At 43.1% G+C, this 18,667-nt stretch overlaps 1 protein-coding gene across 1 annotated transcript in view; it reads right to left on the reverse strand.

Moving 5' to 3' along the window:
- Positions 1-18,667, reverse strand: part of stk40 (serine/threonine kinase 40) — a 30,958-nt gene that overhangs the window by 4,342 nt on the left and 7,949 nt on the right. The window contains exons 6-10 of the mRNA XM_021595514.3: positions 18,595-18,647; positions 11,114-11,229; positions 8,844-8,988; positions 8,287-8,406; positions 8,020-8,104 (exon numbers count right to left, since the gene is read on the reverse strand). Of these exons, the coding sequence (XP_021451189.1) occupies positions 8,020-8,104; positions 8,287-8,406; positions 8,844-8,988; positions 11,114-11,229; positions 18,595-18,647 (519 nt within the window). The remainder of the gene's footprint in view (positions 1-8,019; positions 8,105-8,286; positions 8,407-8,843; positions 8,989-11,113; positions 11,230-18,594; positions 18,648-18,667) is intronic.

The raw sequence follows: 18,667 nt of genomic DNA on the forward strand, positions 1-18,667 counted from the left end.
AGAGAGCCAAGGTTAATGATCAAGAGATCAGCATCCTTGTCAAAACAGAGCTGATGAACCTACGCCACCAAGCTCATTGACGGGGCTGTAGCAGAGCAGGTTGAGAGCTTCCACATCAACACAAACAATTTGCATCCTGTAGCTCTAACTCAAAAGTTTTGGGACACTAAAGTCCATGGAGAATAAGAGCAGCTCCGCCCAGCCGCCCACTGCAGAGACTAGGTAACACTGTCACCACCAATAAATCCACGATAATCGAGAATTTCAAGAAGCATCTCTACAGCTGGCCATGCTTTCCTCCTGGCTACCGTAACCCCGGCCAACAGCCCCACACCCATCACTGCAACTTGCCCAAGCTTCCCCAGCTTCTCCTTCACCCAAATAGCAGATGTTCTGAAAGAGCTGCAAAAATTGGACCTGTACAAATCAGCTGGGCTAGACAATCTGGACCCTCTCAAATTATCCACCGCCATTGTTGCAACCCCTATTACCAGCCTGTTCAACCTCTTTCGTATTGTCCGAGATACCTAAAAATTGGAAAGCTGCCGAGGTCACCCCCCCTCTTCAAAAGGGGGTGACACTAGACCCAAACTGTTTTAGACCTACAGTGGGGCAAAAAAGTATTTAGTCAGCCACCAATTGTGCAAGTTCTCCCACTTAAAAAGATGAGGCCTGTAATTTATCGTAGGTACACTTCAGAATCCAGAAAATCACATTGTAGGATTTAATGAATTTATTTGCAAATGGTGGAAAATAAGTATTTGGTCACCTACAAACAAGCAAGATTTGTCTCTCACAGACCTGTACCTTCTTTAAGAAGCTCCTCTGTCCTCCACTTGTTACCTGTATTAATGGCACCTGTTTGAACTTGTTATCAGTATAAAAGACACCTGTCCACAACCTCAAACAGTCACACTCCAAACTCCACTATGGCCAAGACCAAAGAGCTGTCAAAGAACACCAGAAACAAAAATGGTAGACCTGCACCAGGCTGGGAAGACTGAATCTGCAATAGGTAAGCAGCTTGGTTTGAAGAAATCAACTGTGGGAGAAATTATTAGGAAATGGGAAGACATACAAGACCACTGATAATATCTCTCGATCTGGGGCTCCACGCAAGATCTCACCCCATGGGGTCAAAAGGATCACAAGAACGGTGAGCAAAAATCCCAGAACCACACGGGGGGACCTAGTGAATGACCTAGAGAGCTGGGACCAAAGTAACAAAGCCTACCATCAGTAACACACTACGCCGCCAGGGACTCAAATCCTGCAGTGCCAGACGTGTCCCCCTGCTTAAGCCAGTACATGTCCAGGCCCGTCTGAAGTCTGCTAGAGAGCATATGGATGATCCAGAAGAAGATTGGGAGAATTTCATCTGACCATATGACACCAAAATATAACTTTTTGGTAAAAAGTCAACTCGTCGTGTTTGGAAGACAAAGAATGCTGAGTTGCATCCAAAGAACACCATACCTACTGTGAAGCATGGGGGTGGAAACATCATGCTTTGGGGCTGTTTTTTTTGCAAAGGGACCAGGACGACTGATCCGTCCGTGTAAAGGAAAGAATGGGGCCATGTATCGTGACATTTTGAGTGAAAATCTCCATCAGCAATGGCAATGAAGATGAAACGTGGCTGGGTCTTTCAGCATGACAATGATCCCAAACACACCGCCCGGGAAACGAAGGAGTGGCTTCGTAAGCAGCATTTCAAGGTCCTGGAGTGGCCTAGCCAGTCTCCAGATCTCAACCCCATAGAAAATCTTTGGAGGGAGCTGAAAGTCCGTGTTGCCCAGCAACAGCCCCAAAACATCACTGCTCTAGAGGAGATCTGCATGGAGGAATGGGCCAAAATACCAGCAACAGTGTGTGAAGACTAACAGAAAACACTTGACCTCTGTCATTGCCAACAAAGGGTATATAACAAAGTATTGAGATAAACTTTTGTTATTGACCAAATACTTATTTTCCACCATAATTTGCAAATAAATTCATTAAAAATCCTACAATGTGATTTTCTGGAATTTTTTCTAATTTTGTCTGTCATAGTTGAAGTGTACCCATGATGAAAACTACAGTCCTCTCATATTTTTAAGTGCGAGAACTTGCACAATTGGTGGCTGACTAAATACGTTTTGGCCCCACTGTATATCCATCTCTAAAGTCTTCGAAAGCCAAGTTAATAAACAGATCCCTGACCATTTCGAATCCCACCGTACCTTCCCTGCAATCTGGTTTCCGAGCTGGTCACGGTGCACCTCAGCCACGCTGAAGGTACTAAACTATATAACCGCCATCGATAAAAGAGTACTGTGCAGCAGTCTTCATTGACCTGGCCAAGGCTTTTGACTGTCAATCTCCATATCGGCAAACAGCTTTGTTTTCTAAAATGACTGCCATGCCTGACTCACCAACTACTTCTCCGAATTCAGTGTGTCAAATCGTAGGGCCTGTTGTCTGGAACTCTGGCAGTCTATGGGGGTGCCATAAGGTTCAATTCTCGGGCCGACTCTATTCTATGTATATATTAAAGATGTCGCTCTTTCTGTGGGTGATTCCCTGCTCCACCTCTACGCAGACGACACCATTCTGTATACACCTGGCCCTTCTTTGGACATTGTTAACTAACCTCCAAACAAGCTTCAATGCCATACAACACACCTTCCATGGCCTCCAACTGCTCTTAACTTCTCTAGGATAGGGGCAGCATTTGGAATTTTGGATGAAAAGCATGCCCAAATTCAACTGCCTGCTACTCCTCCCCAGAAGATAAGATATGCACATTAGTAGATTTGGGTAGAAAACACTCGGAAGTTTGTTTGAATCATGTCTGAGTATAACAGAACTTATGTAGCAGGCGAAACCCCGAGGACAAACCATTCAGAATGTTTTTGTTTGAGGTCACTCTTTTCAATTGTTTTTCATTGGGAATCCAGATTTCTAAGGGACTTGCTTGCAGTTCCTACCGCTTCCACTGCATGTCACCAGTCTTTAGAAATTGGTTGAGGTTATTCCTTTGTGTAATGAAGTACGGCCATCTTGAACGAGGGTCACTTCATGTGTACTGTTTGAAAGAGGCGCATGACCAGAAAGCATGCGTCAGTTTGTTTTCTTCCTGTATTGAACACAGGTCATCCAGTCTTCAATTTTATTGATTATTTACATAAAAAAAAAAAACTAAAGTTGTATTAAAAAAGTCGTTTGAAATGTTTTGGCAAAGTTTACAGGTAACTTTTGAGATATTTTGCAGTCACGTTGCGCAAGTTGGATTTGTGATGTTTATGGGACATATTGGAGTGCCAACAGAAGAAGCTCGTCAAAGGTAAGGCATTATTTACATTTTTATTTCTGCGTTTTGTCTCGCGCCTGCAGGGTCGAAATATGCTTTTCTCTCTTTTGTTTATGGAGGTGCTATCCTCAGATAATAGCATCGTTTACTTTCGCCGAAAAGCCTTTTTCGTAAATCTGACATGTTGGCTGGATTCACAACACAAATACCTAGGTGCCTGGTTAGGCTGTAAACCCTCCTTCCAGACTCATATTAAACATCTCAAATCTAAAATGTAATCTAGAATCGGCTTCCTATTTCGCAACAAAGCCTCCTTCACTCACACCGCCAAACATACCCTCGTAAAACTGACTATCCTACCGATCCTGGACTTCGGCGATGTCATTTACAAAATAGCCTCCAACGCTCTACTCAACAAATTGGATGCAGTCCATCATAGTGTCATCTGTTTTATCACCAAAGCCCCAAATACCACCCACCACTGCGACCTGTATGCTCTATTCGACAGGCCCTCGCTACATATTCGTCGCCAGAGCCACTGGCTTCAGGTCATCTATAAGTCTTTGCTAGGTAGTAAAGCTCCGCCTTCTCAGCTCACTGGTCCTTATCTTGGCTCACATATCACACACCCATAGCACGTGCTCCAGCAGGTCTCTCACTGGTCGTCCCCAAAGCCACCAAAGCCTTTAGCCGCCTTTCCTTCCAGTTCTCTACTGCCAATGACTGGAACAAATTGCAAAAAATCGCAGAAGCTGGAGAATTATATTTCCCTCACTAACTTTATACATCAGCTATCCGATCGCTGCAGCTGTACATAGCCCATCTGTAAAAAGCCCACCCAATCTACCTACCTCATCCCTATATTGTTTTTATTTACTTTTCTGCTCTTTTGCACACCAGTATTTCTACTTGCACATCATCTGCTCATCTATCACTCCGGTTTTAATTTGCTAAACTGTAATTACTTCGCTACTATGGCCTATGTATTTCCTTACCTCACGCCATTTGCACACTGTATATATACACTTTTTTCTATTATTGACTGTACGCTTGTTAATTCCATGTGTAACTGTGTCATACTACTTTGCTTTATCTTGGCCAGGTTGCAGTTGTAAATGAGAACTTCTCCTCAACCTGCCTTCCTGATTAAATAAAGGTGAAAAAAATACACACACTGCTCAAAAAAATAAAGGGAACACTTAAACAACACAATGTAACTCCAAGTCAATTACACATCTGTGAAATCAAACTGTCCACTTAGGAAGCAACACTGATTGACAGTAAATGTCACATGCTGTTGTGCAAATGGAATAGACAACAGGTGGAAATTATAGGCAATTAGCAAGACACCCCCGATAAAGGAGTGGTTCTGCAGGTGGTGACCACAGACCACTTCTCAGTTCCTATGCTTCCTGGCTGATGTTTTGGTCACTTTTGAATGCTGGCGGTGCTTTCACTCTAGTGGTAGCATGAGACGGAGTCTACAACCCACACAAGTGGCTCAGGTAGTCCAGGGTGGCACATCAATGCGAGCTGTGGCAAGAAGGTTTGCTGTGTCTGTCAGAGCATGGAGGCGCTAACAGGAGCCAGGCCAGTACATCAGGAGACGTGGAGGAGGCCATAGGAGGGCAACAACCCAGCAGCAGGACTGCTACCTCCACCTTTGTGCAAGGAGGAGCACTGCCAGAGCCCTGCAAAATGTCCTCCAGCAGGCCACAAATGTGCATGTGTCTGCTCAAACGGTCAGAAACAGACTCCATGAGGGTGGTGAGGGCCCGACGTCCACAGGTGGGGGTTGTGCTTACAGCCCAACACCGTGCAGAACGTTTGCCATTTGCCAGAGAACAAGATTGGCAAATTCGCCACTGGCGCCCTGTCCTCTTCAGATGAAAGCAGGTTCACACTGAGCACGTGACAGAGTCTGGAGACACCGTGGAGAACGTTCTGCTGCCTGCAACATCCTCCAGCATGACCAGTTTGCTAGACCTCATGTGGCTGGAGTGTGTCAGCAGTTCCTGCAAGAGGAAGGCATTGATGCTATGGACTGGCCCGCCCGTTCCCCAGACCTGAATCCAATTGAGCACACCTGGGACATCATGTCTCGCTCCATCCACCAACGCCACGTTGCACCACAGACTGTCCAGGAGTTGGCGGATGCTTTAGTCCAGATCTGGGAGGAGATCCCTCAGGAGACCATCCGCCACCTCATCAGGAGCATGCCCAGGCGTTGTAGGGAGGTCATACAGGCACATGGAGGCCACACACACTACTGAGCCTCATTTTGACTTGTTTTAAGGACATTACATCAAATTTGGATCAGCCTGTAGTGTGGTTTTCCACTAATTTTGAGTGCCACTCCAAATTCATACCTCCATGGGGTGATACATTTTATTTCCATTGATAATGTGTGATTTTGTTTGATTTTGTTCACAGCAAAATCACACAAATGTAAAGAAAAAAGTAAAGAATATTTCATTCATTCAGATCTAGGATGTGTTATTTTAGTGTTCCCTTTATTTTTTTGAGCAGTGTATTTTTTAAAGGGTCCAAGCACAGACAGTCATGAGGGCACGACAAATCCAATTCCCCCTCAGGAGAGTGAAAAGATTTGGCATGGGTCCTCAGATCCTCAAAAGGTTCTACAGCTGCACCATCGAGAGCATCGCTGCCTGGCAAGGCAACTGCCTCCAACCGCAAGGCAACTGCCTCCAACCGCAAGGCAACTGCCTCCAACCGCAAGGCAACTGCATCCAACCGCAAGGCAACTGCCTCCAACCGCAAGGCACTACAGAGTAGCGCGTATGGCCCAGTACATCATTGGGGACAAGCTTCCTGCCAACCAGGACCTCTATACCAGATGGTGTCAGAGGAAAGCCCTAAAAAAAATTCTAAAAGATTCCAGCCACCCTGGTCATAGATTGTTCTCTCTGCTGCCGCATGGCAAGCGGTACCAGAGCGCCAAGTCTAGGCCCAAGAGGCTTCTAAACAGCTTCTACCCCCCCAACCCATAAGACTCCTGGACATCTAATCAAATGGCTACCCATTACAATACTGCTACTCTGTTATTATCTATGCAGTCACTTTAATAACTCTACCTACATGCACATATTACCTCGACTAACATGTGCCCCAGCACATTGACTCTGTACCGGTACCCCCTGTATATAGACTCGCTATTGTTATTTTACTGCTGCTCTTTAAGTATTTGTTACTTTTATTTCTTATCATTTACTTTAACTGCATTGTTGGTTAGCATTGCTTGTAAGTAAGCATTTCACTGTAAGGTCTACCTACACCTGTTGTATTCAGCACATGTGACAAATCAAATTTGATGTGGATTTGATTTGAATCTACAGCTTTATAACTGAGAATGTGCAGTGAGGGAAAAAAGTACTTTATCCCCTGCTGATTTTGTACGTTTGCCCACTGACAAAGAAATGATCAGTCTATACTTTTAATGGTAGGTTTATTTGAACAGTGAGACAGAATAACAAAAAAAATCCAGAAAAACATGTCAAAAATGTTATAAATTGATTTGCATTTTAATGAAGGGAAATAAGTGTTTGACCCCTCGGCAAAACCCTTGTTGGCAGTCAGAGGTCAGACGTTTCTTGTAGTTGGTCACCAGGTTTGCACACATCTCAGGAGGGATTTTGTCCCAGTCCTCTTTGCAGATCTTCTCCAAGTCATTAAGGTTTCGAGGCTGATGTTTGGCAACTCGAACCTTCAGCTCCCTCCACAGATTTTCTATGGGATTAAGGTCTGGAGACTGACTAGGCCACTACAGGAACTTAATGTGCTTCTTCTTGTGCAACTCCTTTGTTGCCTTGGCCATGCAAACTTCAAACGGGCATGTATATGTGCTTCCTTGAGCAGGGGGACCTTGCGGGCGCTGCAGGATTTCAGTCCTTCACGGCGTGGTGTTTTACCAATTGTTTTCTTGGTGACTATGGTCCCAGCTGCCTTGAGATCATTGACAAGATCCTCCCGTGTAGTTCTGGGCTGATTCCTCACCGTTCTCATGATCATCTCAACTCCACGAGGTGAGATCTTACAGGGAGCCCCAGGCCGAGGGAGATTGGAAGAAACACAAAATAACTGTCATTTGCGAATAATCGCACCAACTGTTGTCACCTTCTCACCAAGCTGCTTGGCGATGGTCTTGTAGCCCATTCCAGCCTTGTGTAGGTCTACAATCTTGTCCCTGACATCCTTGGAGAGCTCTTTGGTCTTGGCCATGGTGGAAAGTTTGGAATCTGATTGATTGCTTCTGTGGACAGGTGTCTTTTATACAGGTAACAAACTTGAGTATAGGACATTTTATAACATTTTTGACATGCGTTTTTCTGGATTTTTTTGTTATTCTGTCTCTCACTGTTCAAATAAACCTAACATTAAAATTAGACTGCCCACTGACAAAGAAATGATCAAACGTAAAAAAATCAGGGGATCAAATACTTTTTCCCCCTCACTATGTCAAGCTATACTATACACACTTTTGTATTTCTTACAACACCTTTAGATTTAAGAAGATTGGATTCAAATGTAATGAAAGTGCTAGCCTCATGGTGGCGCAGTGAGAACATCAAACACCAAAGCACCGGTCAATAAGAGAGGAGCATTTGGCTCTGTTCCCCAGAAGGCTTTGGGTGAGCTGAAGTTCTGAGGATTAGCCATGTGCTAATGCTAAAGGAGGATCAAGGGGTTGTTGACAACAGGGATCTCACCTCCTGGAGATGCTCTGGGTGGCTGACCTGGTCATCAATGTCCGGTACAACCTGAAGAGGTCCGGTCAAAGAGGATACTGACTGCCTGCAAAGCGCACACACAAAAGGCAGTTTATAGACACAGCAAGGGTTGACTGATGATTCTATTAATGCCACCAAGTTAAACATGATATTCTCAAACCAGAATGCATTGTTGTTATGCACTTTTTAAACCACAACTGGCAATATTTACAGTTCTCTCCCTGTCCACCAGAGGGCGTGACTCACCATGAGGCAATAATGCCACTGAGAGACTCCAGGACCTCGGCAGCGGTTAGCCTCTGCTGGGGGTCCAGCACCAGCAGCTTCCGTATAAGACACACAGTGTTCTCCGACACACGCCCGTCCCTGAAGGGAGAGAGGGAGGAAAGGATAGTGGGGGAATAGTTATTTATGGCTGTCAAAACCAGAAGGAGAAACTGTTGCATAATACATAGGAGGAACCAATAAGAGCACGGTCATCCGTAGCTCAGTTGGTATAGCATAGCGTTTGCAAAGCCAGGATAGTGGGTTCGAGTCCCAGGACCACCTGTATGTAAAATGCATGCCACTTTGGTCACTTTGGATAAAAGCATCTGCTAAACAGCATACATTACTATTAGTTAATTAATAGTGTATGGCTCAGAAATTAATTGATATTGGCAGACTTGCACCAAGTCCTTGAGTAGACCAACTGTCATGATATGCATCATAGTAGGAACTCTGTAGTAGTGGAGTAATAATGCTTGTGTGGTTTAGTATGGGATGTGTGGCACTATTGGTGGGGGGGTTGTATGTTGACCTACTCTGGGATGGAGTACTCTGCAGCCTTGATCTTGCGGAATAGCTCCTGAGGTATGCTGTCGTAGAAGGGGAACTGGCCGTAGAGCATGGTGAACAGCACCACGCCAAGGGCCCACATGTCACTGGGCTTACCGTGGTACGGCCGGCCTGCAAAGGAAGACAATAGATTCATTTAAAAAATGTTTCACGAACTAGGTTTCATTACAAATGGCGACAGATTTATTAAAATCTTTTAAATAATAATTTTAAAAAAGTGAATTTTCCCACCAAAGATGAGTTTCCATCAACTGGACTTGTACAGATAAAAGGCTGTAAGTGATGACGTAATGCACATTAAAATACCTTGCAGTTAAATTCCCATGTACCGGATAAAAAAAATTCAATGCTAGCATGGGACCAATGCTATCTGAGCGCTGTTGGCTAGAGAACACGTATAGCCAACATGAGATTATCGTTATGGACAACAAAAAAGTTTTTTTTTTTTTTCTAACGGCAGCCAAGCATCGACTATCCTGTCACCAGAATAAGACCCTTGATATTTATTGGAAAGCAGCATCAAGCTCATCACTACGCACTTTCACCACTCTGAAGTGCATCATTTATTTCATCTGTAGCCTAAACGGCATGCTTTTGTGACAAGTCATACTGGGAAGACAACGTCGCCTGACTCAAAGTTTTTGATACGATATTATTACATTCATTTGAGCATAAAAGCATTTCCACCAGCATTTCAGTGACAAAGTTTAAATGTTATCGACATTTTGAAAGTTCACCAAAAAAAACATGTTGACAATATGAAAATGTACCGTTTCTATTATTCCCGTCATTACATTTTGTATCCGACATATACACGCATGAAAAGTGTGGATGGAAAACGGGTTCATGTTTGACATTTTGCAACTGAGAAAACGACACTTCTTTAAAAAACATGTTTTGCATATAGGCTTCCACATCATGTACGTACATGCACCAGTACAATCACACTATCGAATCTTAATTCAACCACAAACATTGTCGTTACTCTTCAACCCACTGTCCTCCTCCAGAACCACCCATAATATCTCATTAATCAACCTCAGACTGAATGATTAACCAATTGGACACAGAAGAAGACAATGTGACTCAACACTCCAACTGCAGCAGCTCTAGACTCATCTTCCAAGAAATTCCCAACCGCAATCCCATACCTCCATTATGCTTAAACCTATATCAAACAGTAAAGGCACGAGGAGTCAGAAGACAGTGATGTATGGGAGGACAAATGAGCATGGTGCTCTTCTTTAGAACCAGAGAAAAGTGTTAAAGAGGCAGTCACTTGCTTCCCTCCCTCCGCCCATGGGGCAATAATGGTAATGCATTTGACACAGACGGGGGGGGGGGTTGGGAGTAGTTTCCCTCTCGGTGAGTCATCAGGGTGACTCACCGGAGCTCAGTTTCATTGTTCTGTCATTGTTCTGTCTCCAACTTGTCATGTTCCGCTCATATAGGCCTGGGTTCTGCGTTTTAAATGGAGAGGGGAAGAAGACACCATCCAAATCTGCTCGTTTCACACGTTTCCCTGACAATCGTGTCTAGACTGAAGGGCTAAGAACACTTTTCAAACTGTGTGCACGAAGTGCGTGCACAAACTACCGAGTGATGGAATATTGTGTGCCGTCTCTGCAGCAAGCGATTCAACTAATAGCAAAATGTAGCACAGTATACATGTTTGCAATAAACCCAAACAAAAGCAACACCACATACCCTAACACATAGCTTATCACGAGAGAACATCATGCAACGGAGATGATCAAGTCAATAAATGAAAAACAAAATACCTTGAGATTTTCAGCCTTCACTAATGTTCCCAAGTTTGCAAAATAGGCTATCGATGTTGCCTAATAACCGGAAATATCCAACGCAACAGTGGCCTGCCAAACATTACGCAAGCCTACTGACTGACTCGCAGTTACCCAGCTCGACCCAGATTAAACTTGGCTGACCCTTTCAACAGAACAGTAAAAGATATAACAGGAGTTTATCAGTCAAACCTCCAACACATTTCACAAATAACATGCGAGTTACCCTTGGAAATCAATAGGCCTACATGATTTGCGTCCACTTGTTACATAAAGTAAGCATGGAGATATGGAAGTTTCAATTGAACTGTTATGCGATTGTGTTTGGCATCAGTCAGTAGCATTTGTGACAGACTGACAGAACTTCCTTCTCCTTTCCCCTCACAAGCCGTGTGTGTGTGTGTGTGTGTGTGTGTGTGTGTGTCTCCTCTCACCACTCAGTACGTCAGGGCTGATGTAGGCTGGACTTCCTCGCTGGTCCTTCAGCAGGTCGTCCTCGCTCACCAGGTGCTTGCCCAGGCAGAAGTTGGTGATGGTAATCCGGTGAGTCCTAAGGTACACAGAGACACCAACACACACCAGGGTCATATTCAGTAGATATAAAACAGAAGAACTGTCAGAAACTGCGTGAAAGAAATGCACCACAGTATGCCCTAATGAATATGACCCAAGGAAACTGTACTCCACTTCCTGACTGTAATGGTCTGCCTCGTCATCACAAAAACATACGTGTTTGGTAGGCCTGTGTGATACACAATGCTTCATGAAACTAAATAGATGCCGACTGACGTGGGAGGCGTATGTCACTCACTAATTAATTTGACTGCAGCACATTTAACTGAGCAAAGCATTAGACTCTTGGGTTTCTTTTTTTATGCTAAGAAGTTTCAAAGAAACACAAGACTATACGATCACAAGCAGCAGTTGAAGGGACAACTCCAAACCAGGAGGACAGTGATATCTAGAGACAGAGTAAACTCCAGACAGTCTGGCACTCAAGCGCCGTTGCTAGGGACATCATATTGGTTTCTGTAGAAACATAGGCCTATCAGATGTTTGCATGAGTCATCATAGATAAACAGTGTGTGTGTGGGGGGGGGGGGGGGGGGGGGGGGGGGTGCAAGGTTTAATGGTAGGCCTTCATACAGTAGAGAGAAACATGTAGAGAGAAAGAGGAAATAAAAAAGGCTGCACTTTGACAAACATGTGAGTCAACCTGTGGTTTGGGCTAATTATCTCAATGACTAATCCTGCATGGAATTGAATTGACGAATGTGTATGCAAAGCACATAAGCTTGTGTGTGCACTTTTCCTTAAGTCCACCCACACAACGCATGCACAGGCTACACAAATCACAACTGAAATTTAGCGCCTTAGTCCACTCAAGTTCATGTTCTCACCCCTTTCTCCAAGGACCGAGGTCAATGCAGCTTCCCCTATGCTCTCTCACTTTCACACTGTGTGCGGTTCACATTCTGCGCGCACAGACAGAAGGCCACATTTAGGCTAAGGTTAATTCCTGTGAAAACATGCTTGCTAAAAATGCCACATTGTAAAAATTGTTTAATCTTTTAAAATGTTATGTCTTGACAGTCTACCATCTGAGGCTATTTAAAATTTGTGAGCATGAATTGTCTATAATGCAGTAGCCTTTTGAACTTCACAATGACAGGAAGCTGCGCTTGAAGGGCTCTAGATAAAAAGCTGCTTTATTAAAGGGGGCCTTTCTTTCGCCTGCATGCATCACACAACTGCGGTTGCTATTCTTACTCTGTATCCTCTCCATGAAAGAGATAGCGTGTTTGCCTCGTGAGAGGGACCTTTAGGACTGGGTTGACCAAAACAACCACACCGTCTCCACTTTCTGGTCATGTGACCCCAGGAGACAGGAAACCAGAAACCTCCACATCCCTTGTGACTCCCCCCCATCCTGCCCAAAATAACCAGACTGATGGGAAAGGAGTTGAACATGGCATCCTCTGGCTCTACATAAAGCTCAAATTGCACAAAAAATGTTTTTACTAAAAAAAAAATTCAGCAGGAGTGTCCCTCAAATTGATGCTATATTTGAGAGATTTAAAAAAAAAAAAAACAGAACAGTGTGGTGAGGTCAAGGATTTCCCTCAAACATTTTAGGATTTACCTGTGTGTGACTGGTGTCCAATCAAACAATTTACAATATAAAAAAAGGTCAACTTTGCTTTCCAGTTTTAAACAGATGGACTTTGAAATGCTACTAAAAGCTGCTCCTATTTTTGAAATGTTGCCTTTTTACTTATTTGTGAACCCTGAACCACCCTTTTTAAATTTGGTTTGCAATGTTTATTTCCAGCATAAGCAAACTCCTGACAATGATACCGCACACAGCTTTGCAGGACAGGAAGTTGGTGAAGGGAAGATTGAAGATTAGTTTACACCTGTACAGCACAGTCAGTGGGAATATATGCAGAGGCTGATGTCACCGTCAGTGGCAGCTGACAGAAGCATGATGACAAACAAGCACCTCGCAGTCTAAAGACTGATTACCTGACAAGGAGGCTCAAGTCTAGTTAGCAATCAACCAAACATCTTACAACCCTAAAGTACACCCTCGGTTATTCAAGTATTACTAGCCTACAAACACCAGCTATTTAAAACAACTTGCTGGCAAAATGCAATAATAGCCTCATTTCCATCCATTTCCTGTGGATTAATGACCTGAACCATGGTGGAAACAGGAAATGCAGGTACCTTCATTGTCAGCAAGCAATGTTTGTCAAAAATTACACAAGAAATAACCGTGTAAACGCCTTTATGCACAAATAGTTATATAATAGCAATCATATCGAAGTAAACTTGGATTCATTCGATGATAAGACCAAACAACATAGCCCACCACTAGGACTGGGAAAAGCATGTAGTTTATTAGGCAGATTAAATAAGTTATGAACTTCACAGGGTGGTGAAAGTGCACAGAGATCGAATATCAAATCGGGGGTGCTTACATTTGTCCTGCTTCACATGTACAAATGTCTGGTGTAAAATCGTTTTTGCATACCCCAAATCTGGGAGAGGCCTTTCTCCATCCATCCCTCCCCCATACTGTATGCATGCACATTCAGCGAGGACACATGAAACCACGGAGAGCAAAGGCAAAAGCCAAAAAAGGAAGACAATGAGAGGGAATGGAAGAAAGGAAGCATGAGAAAACAGAAAGGAGTAAGGCGCAAAGAGTTTGAGAAAAAAAATATTCTGACAGACAGAGCAGAGGGAGGGAGGGAGGGAGAGTAAATAGAGGGCTGAGTGTGTGTGAGAGCGAGAGACATGTGTGTCCATGGTGAGTCAGCCCTGAGCTATGGAGGGCCTTTGGCAGGCCTCTCCTTTTGTCTCCAGCTGGGACAGAGTGTTCTACTCGTCTGCTCTGTTCTGTGCAGCAGCCCAACCGGCCACAACAAAACACTTTGTTTCATCACCACTACGGCGGCCGAATGGTGCTCACTGGGGATGCACGATTAATCTACTTTTAATATAAGATTGCAATACTGACATCCACAATATCTATATTGCAAGAGGCTGCGATATCGTTCTAGATTCAGTATAGATGGGTTAGCTGACCATGTCAGGAGAATGATGTGCGCGCTTCCATGGTGCAGAAGTTAGCGTGTTGAGATTCTGGATGGCCAAATTTTGCTAGAAAGAGCTGACAAGAAACTGCCATGTGGGGAATCATAAGTGGCTCGTTTCATATTATTGATACAATGCCTTGAGGTGTTGACTGATTTCATGTCAATGCTAGTAAGGCAAAAATTCACTAGCTAGCTAACCAATAACTAAATGTATTTGAGAGACAAGTGCTCATTGTGCAAAATGTACACTACCGTTCAAAAGTTTGGTCATTAAGAAATGTCCTTGTTTTTGAAAGAAAAGCACATTTTGTTCATTAAAATATTAAATTGATCAGAAAAAAAGTGTAGACATTGTTAATGTAAATTACTATTGTAGCTGGAAATAGCAGATGTTTAATGTAATATCTACATAGACATACAGAGGCCCAATATCAGCAACCATCAGTCCTCTGTTCCAATGGCACGTCATGTTCGATAATCTAAGTTGATCATTTTAAAAAGGCTAGTTAATCATTCGAAAACCCTTTTGCAATTATGTTAACACAGCTGAAAACTATTGTTCTGATTAAAAGAAGCAATAAAACTGGCCTTCTTCAGACTAGTTGAGTATCTGGAACATCAGAAATTTGTGGGTTCGATTACAGGCTCAAAATTACCCGAAACAAATAACTTTCTTCTGAAACTCAGTCTATTATTGTTCTGAGAAATGAAGGCTATCCCATGCAAGAAATTGCAAAGAAACTGAAGATCTCGTACAACGCTGTGTACTACTCCCTTCACAGAACAGCGCAAACTGTCTCCAACTAGAATAGAAAGAGGAGTGGGAGGCCCCGGTGAGCAACAGGGCAAGTACATTAGAGTGTCTAGTTTGAGAAACAGATGTATGGGCACTAGTAATTAGATATGAATGTGTATGCATGAATGAAACCCATTCAGACCCATGAATATGCCACTTTCCCGTTGTTTAACCCTCGTGCATTGTTTTATTGGTCAATTTGACCCATTTCTACTTTTGAGTTGCCAAAAATACTAGTTAACCTCTTTCTCCATGAAATTCAATGACTTTTCTCATTTAGGGTCATGAACCTAACTTCAAAATGTTAACATACTGATGTGTTGGGGAATGTTTGAATACAAAATCTGCAGACATGTGGGTCATTTTGACCCGGAGAATTTCATGTGTATTGATATTCGCACGGGTCCAAAATAAACAGTGTCTTTGATGGATTCGGCTTTGACTGGTTCTGGTTGCACTTTTATAATTATGGGCGAAAAGGAGTTGCCCAACCTTCTCAGTGCGAGAGCAGCAGATCTGACAGAGAGTCAAAAATGAGCTCCAAAAGATTCAATCAATGAAGCCTCATCACAAATTCTGGACTGCGAAATAGAAGAGGTTTCAGAGATTGGATCATCAACAGCATTGTCCTCCTGATTGTGAATTTGCTTTGGTGAAGAGGTTTCAGATGAGAGCGCATGCAACAACCATCATCCAGAGAAGAGAGGACACGGAAGTCCAAAGACAGTAATATAGAATGGTCACTGTCACCACGACAAAGTCAAGGTAGACTGTCAGCTTCCAATGTACTCAAAATTGTTCCAGGAACTACACAATTTGCTCTGCCATTCTCGCCAAGACAGTAAAACCAACACCACTTGTGTAGAATGCGATAAATACATCTGCAGAAAGCACACACGTACATTGCGTTCAACATGTGGAGAGAAAGACTGAAGGGATGCTTGACCAATAAAGTCAAATCACACCTAAGTGTTAATGGAAAACACCAGGGGGAAAAAGCCTACCTGGGGAAACACAAAATGATAGTTTGTGAGAAATATTTTCAACAAATAGTTCTTAGAGTTTTTTCTTGTATTTCTTTCTGAAAGATCTGACAAGACAATAGTTGTTTTTACTTGATTTTTTGTTTAAACTGTGCGGGTCAACCTGACCCATACCATAATGGACAATTTTTTTCCAGAAAAGCACAAGGGTTAATTATCTTGTTTGCTAGCTAGACAGTTGCATCCAGGTAATGTTATAGCCAGCTAGCTGAGATGGCCAGTTGCATTCTGTGGTTAATGTTGATTGCTGTTGTGCAAAGCCAGGACGATATGTTTGTCAGTTTGTTATGTTAAGTGTTTAGTGACAGGCACAGATGAAATGGCTAAATAGCTAGACATCGGCATATTCAGCTAGCTGACCAGCTAGATTAATACTAGGCTCGTAAAGAAATCGGAGAGTGAAATAGTTACACTCATCTCTAACATGTAGGCTCAGCATTCCCGAACAGTCCCATTAAAAGTCAGAATGTTAACTTAATTTCAATTCAGGGACATCGGTTGACAACCAGTAATCTATGTCAGAGGTAATTTGATAAAACAATATCCACAGGGAAGTGTTACCAACACAACCTTTAGTACACTGGTCTGTATTTCCAGTTATTTTCAACTGATGCAATTTGCACATGACAGACACTTGAAAAATATGGCCAAGCCTAACTAAAAGGCAAACACTTCCAGCTGATTGCAAGGAAACGTGTGTCAGGCGACATTTTGGTTACATTCGGCTATTAATACAAGCGACAAACTACCGGCACTGCAAAGAGTCAGGTAAACAGCACTATCCTGTGGATACCCCATCTCTACCTCCCATCAACAGCATGTACAACCGGTAAAGTGGAAATTCAATTTAATTCAATATACTGGCTTGTAGAGAATATTACATTGTTTTTTAGCTTGACTTCTGTCAACCCCCCCCCCAAAAAGTGGAGTAACCATGGCATTTAGGCAAGATGAATACCATGTACATCTAGCCTGCTGGTAATGATGAAGTTAAACGTTTGCTAATTATTAGCTTGTTATCTTGTAATGTCTGCATTGCCATTGTTTGGCTGGATCCAGGTTGAGTGTACAGGGCATTTTAGTAACAGGCAATAACAAGCTATAGGAGATTAATTCACACATTTTCTTTACCTATTGATCTGGAATTTGTCTTTCAGCAGAAACCTGCTCTCCCCACAAGTGTAAGGAGATGAACAAACAGCACTACAGGTATTTTTCTTGGTACTTAAATGCAAGGTTTTAATGCCTTGTATATTTTTGTCTGCCTTTCTCCTTCACAGCTTAAATTGTCTGGAGCCTGGTGTTCTGGCCAAGGACCTTTCACACTGATGGAACTAGCTATCAGCTGCTGCGCAATGATGATGTCCTTCCTCCCAGAGATGAGCAAGCATCCATTGGACTGGACACAACCCAGCAAACACATAAGATCAGGACTATTGCAATGACAAAGGCCATTACATGCCCTGCTCCAAAGGGCAAGACAAAAATATGTTCAGTTTGCTCATATCATAACCTGAACCAAAGTCACTCAAAGGATCTCATGATAAAGGCCTAGGTAGTGTTTTAACGACACCCTTGTGTTAAATTTCTAATTTTAGGCTACTACCTTTAGCACTTGGAAGTTAGTGTTTTAATCTTGAAATATTTTCAGTCATGTGTTCACGTGAATTCTTTAAGAGATGGTTGGGTCTACGGCTTAATGGGTGTAAACAAAGAACACTGTAGTTCTTCAATGTGAAAGGTTATCTTTATGATACAACAATAGGCAATTTAATACTGTTAATGGTTTGCCTAATGGGTGAACTTGGTGAGAATGTACAGAGAAATCATTTTGGTAATTTGGTGAAAGTATTCCTTTTCTAAATATACGTTTCCCAAGGATTTAATGTGGAGCACGTGTGAAAAATCACAGCTAAATGTTTGAATGCCCTTCTCTTAAATGGGATAAGTTTATTAACTTTTAAAAGCAGCATTACTTTTACCCAATGTAAAAAACAAAACAATTTCAAATAATGGAACACAAGACTGAAAATATATATTTTTTTGGGGGGGGGGGGGGGGGCTTTATGGATAAGGAGCTGGCTGAATTCTGCAGGGCCCATCATATTCATGGCAGCACAGCACTGTGCCCTGATGTGCACCTGAGTTCCAACCATGTGCGGTTCCAACCATGTGCGGTTCCACCCCCCCCCCCTCTCTCGGAGCACAAAGTAAAAGAGCATGTTCTTCAACCTCTTTTTCGCACTAGGTTCCCATCACTGCCTTCCAAAACCCGACCACAGGGAATCAGTCACTGACTCGTACTAGAGAGCGAGAAAGAGGGGTGAAGGGACTGGGCTGGGAGATCTGTCTACTCGAGGCTGCGAGGACTTGACCCTGCTCGGGTTGAAGCCCAGTTGCACACCGGACACACACTGGATGGGGCCTCTCGCATGGCTAAACCAAACATGAAAGCATGACTGTGTCCTTACCGTTTGTTCAGCACCATGTTTCCAAGCTTCAGGTCTCGGTGCACAATGTTTTTCTGCAGGGTGAAAGAGGTAG

This window comes from Oncorhynchus mykiss, chromosome 3 (assembly GCF_057628025.1).
Source record: "Oncorhynchus mykiss isolate SJ-2025 chromosome 3, ASM5762802v1, whole genome shotgun sequence".
Classification (NCBI taxonomy): domain Eukaryota; kingdom Metazoa; phylum Chordata; class Actinopteri; order Salmoniformes; family Salmonidae; genus Oncorhynchus; species Oncorhynchus mykiss.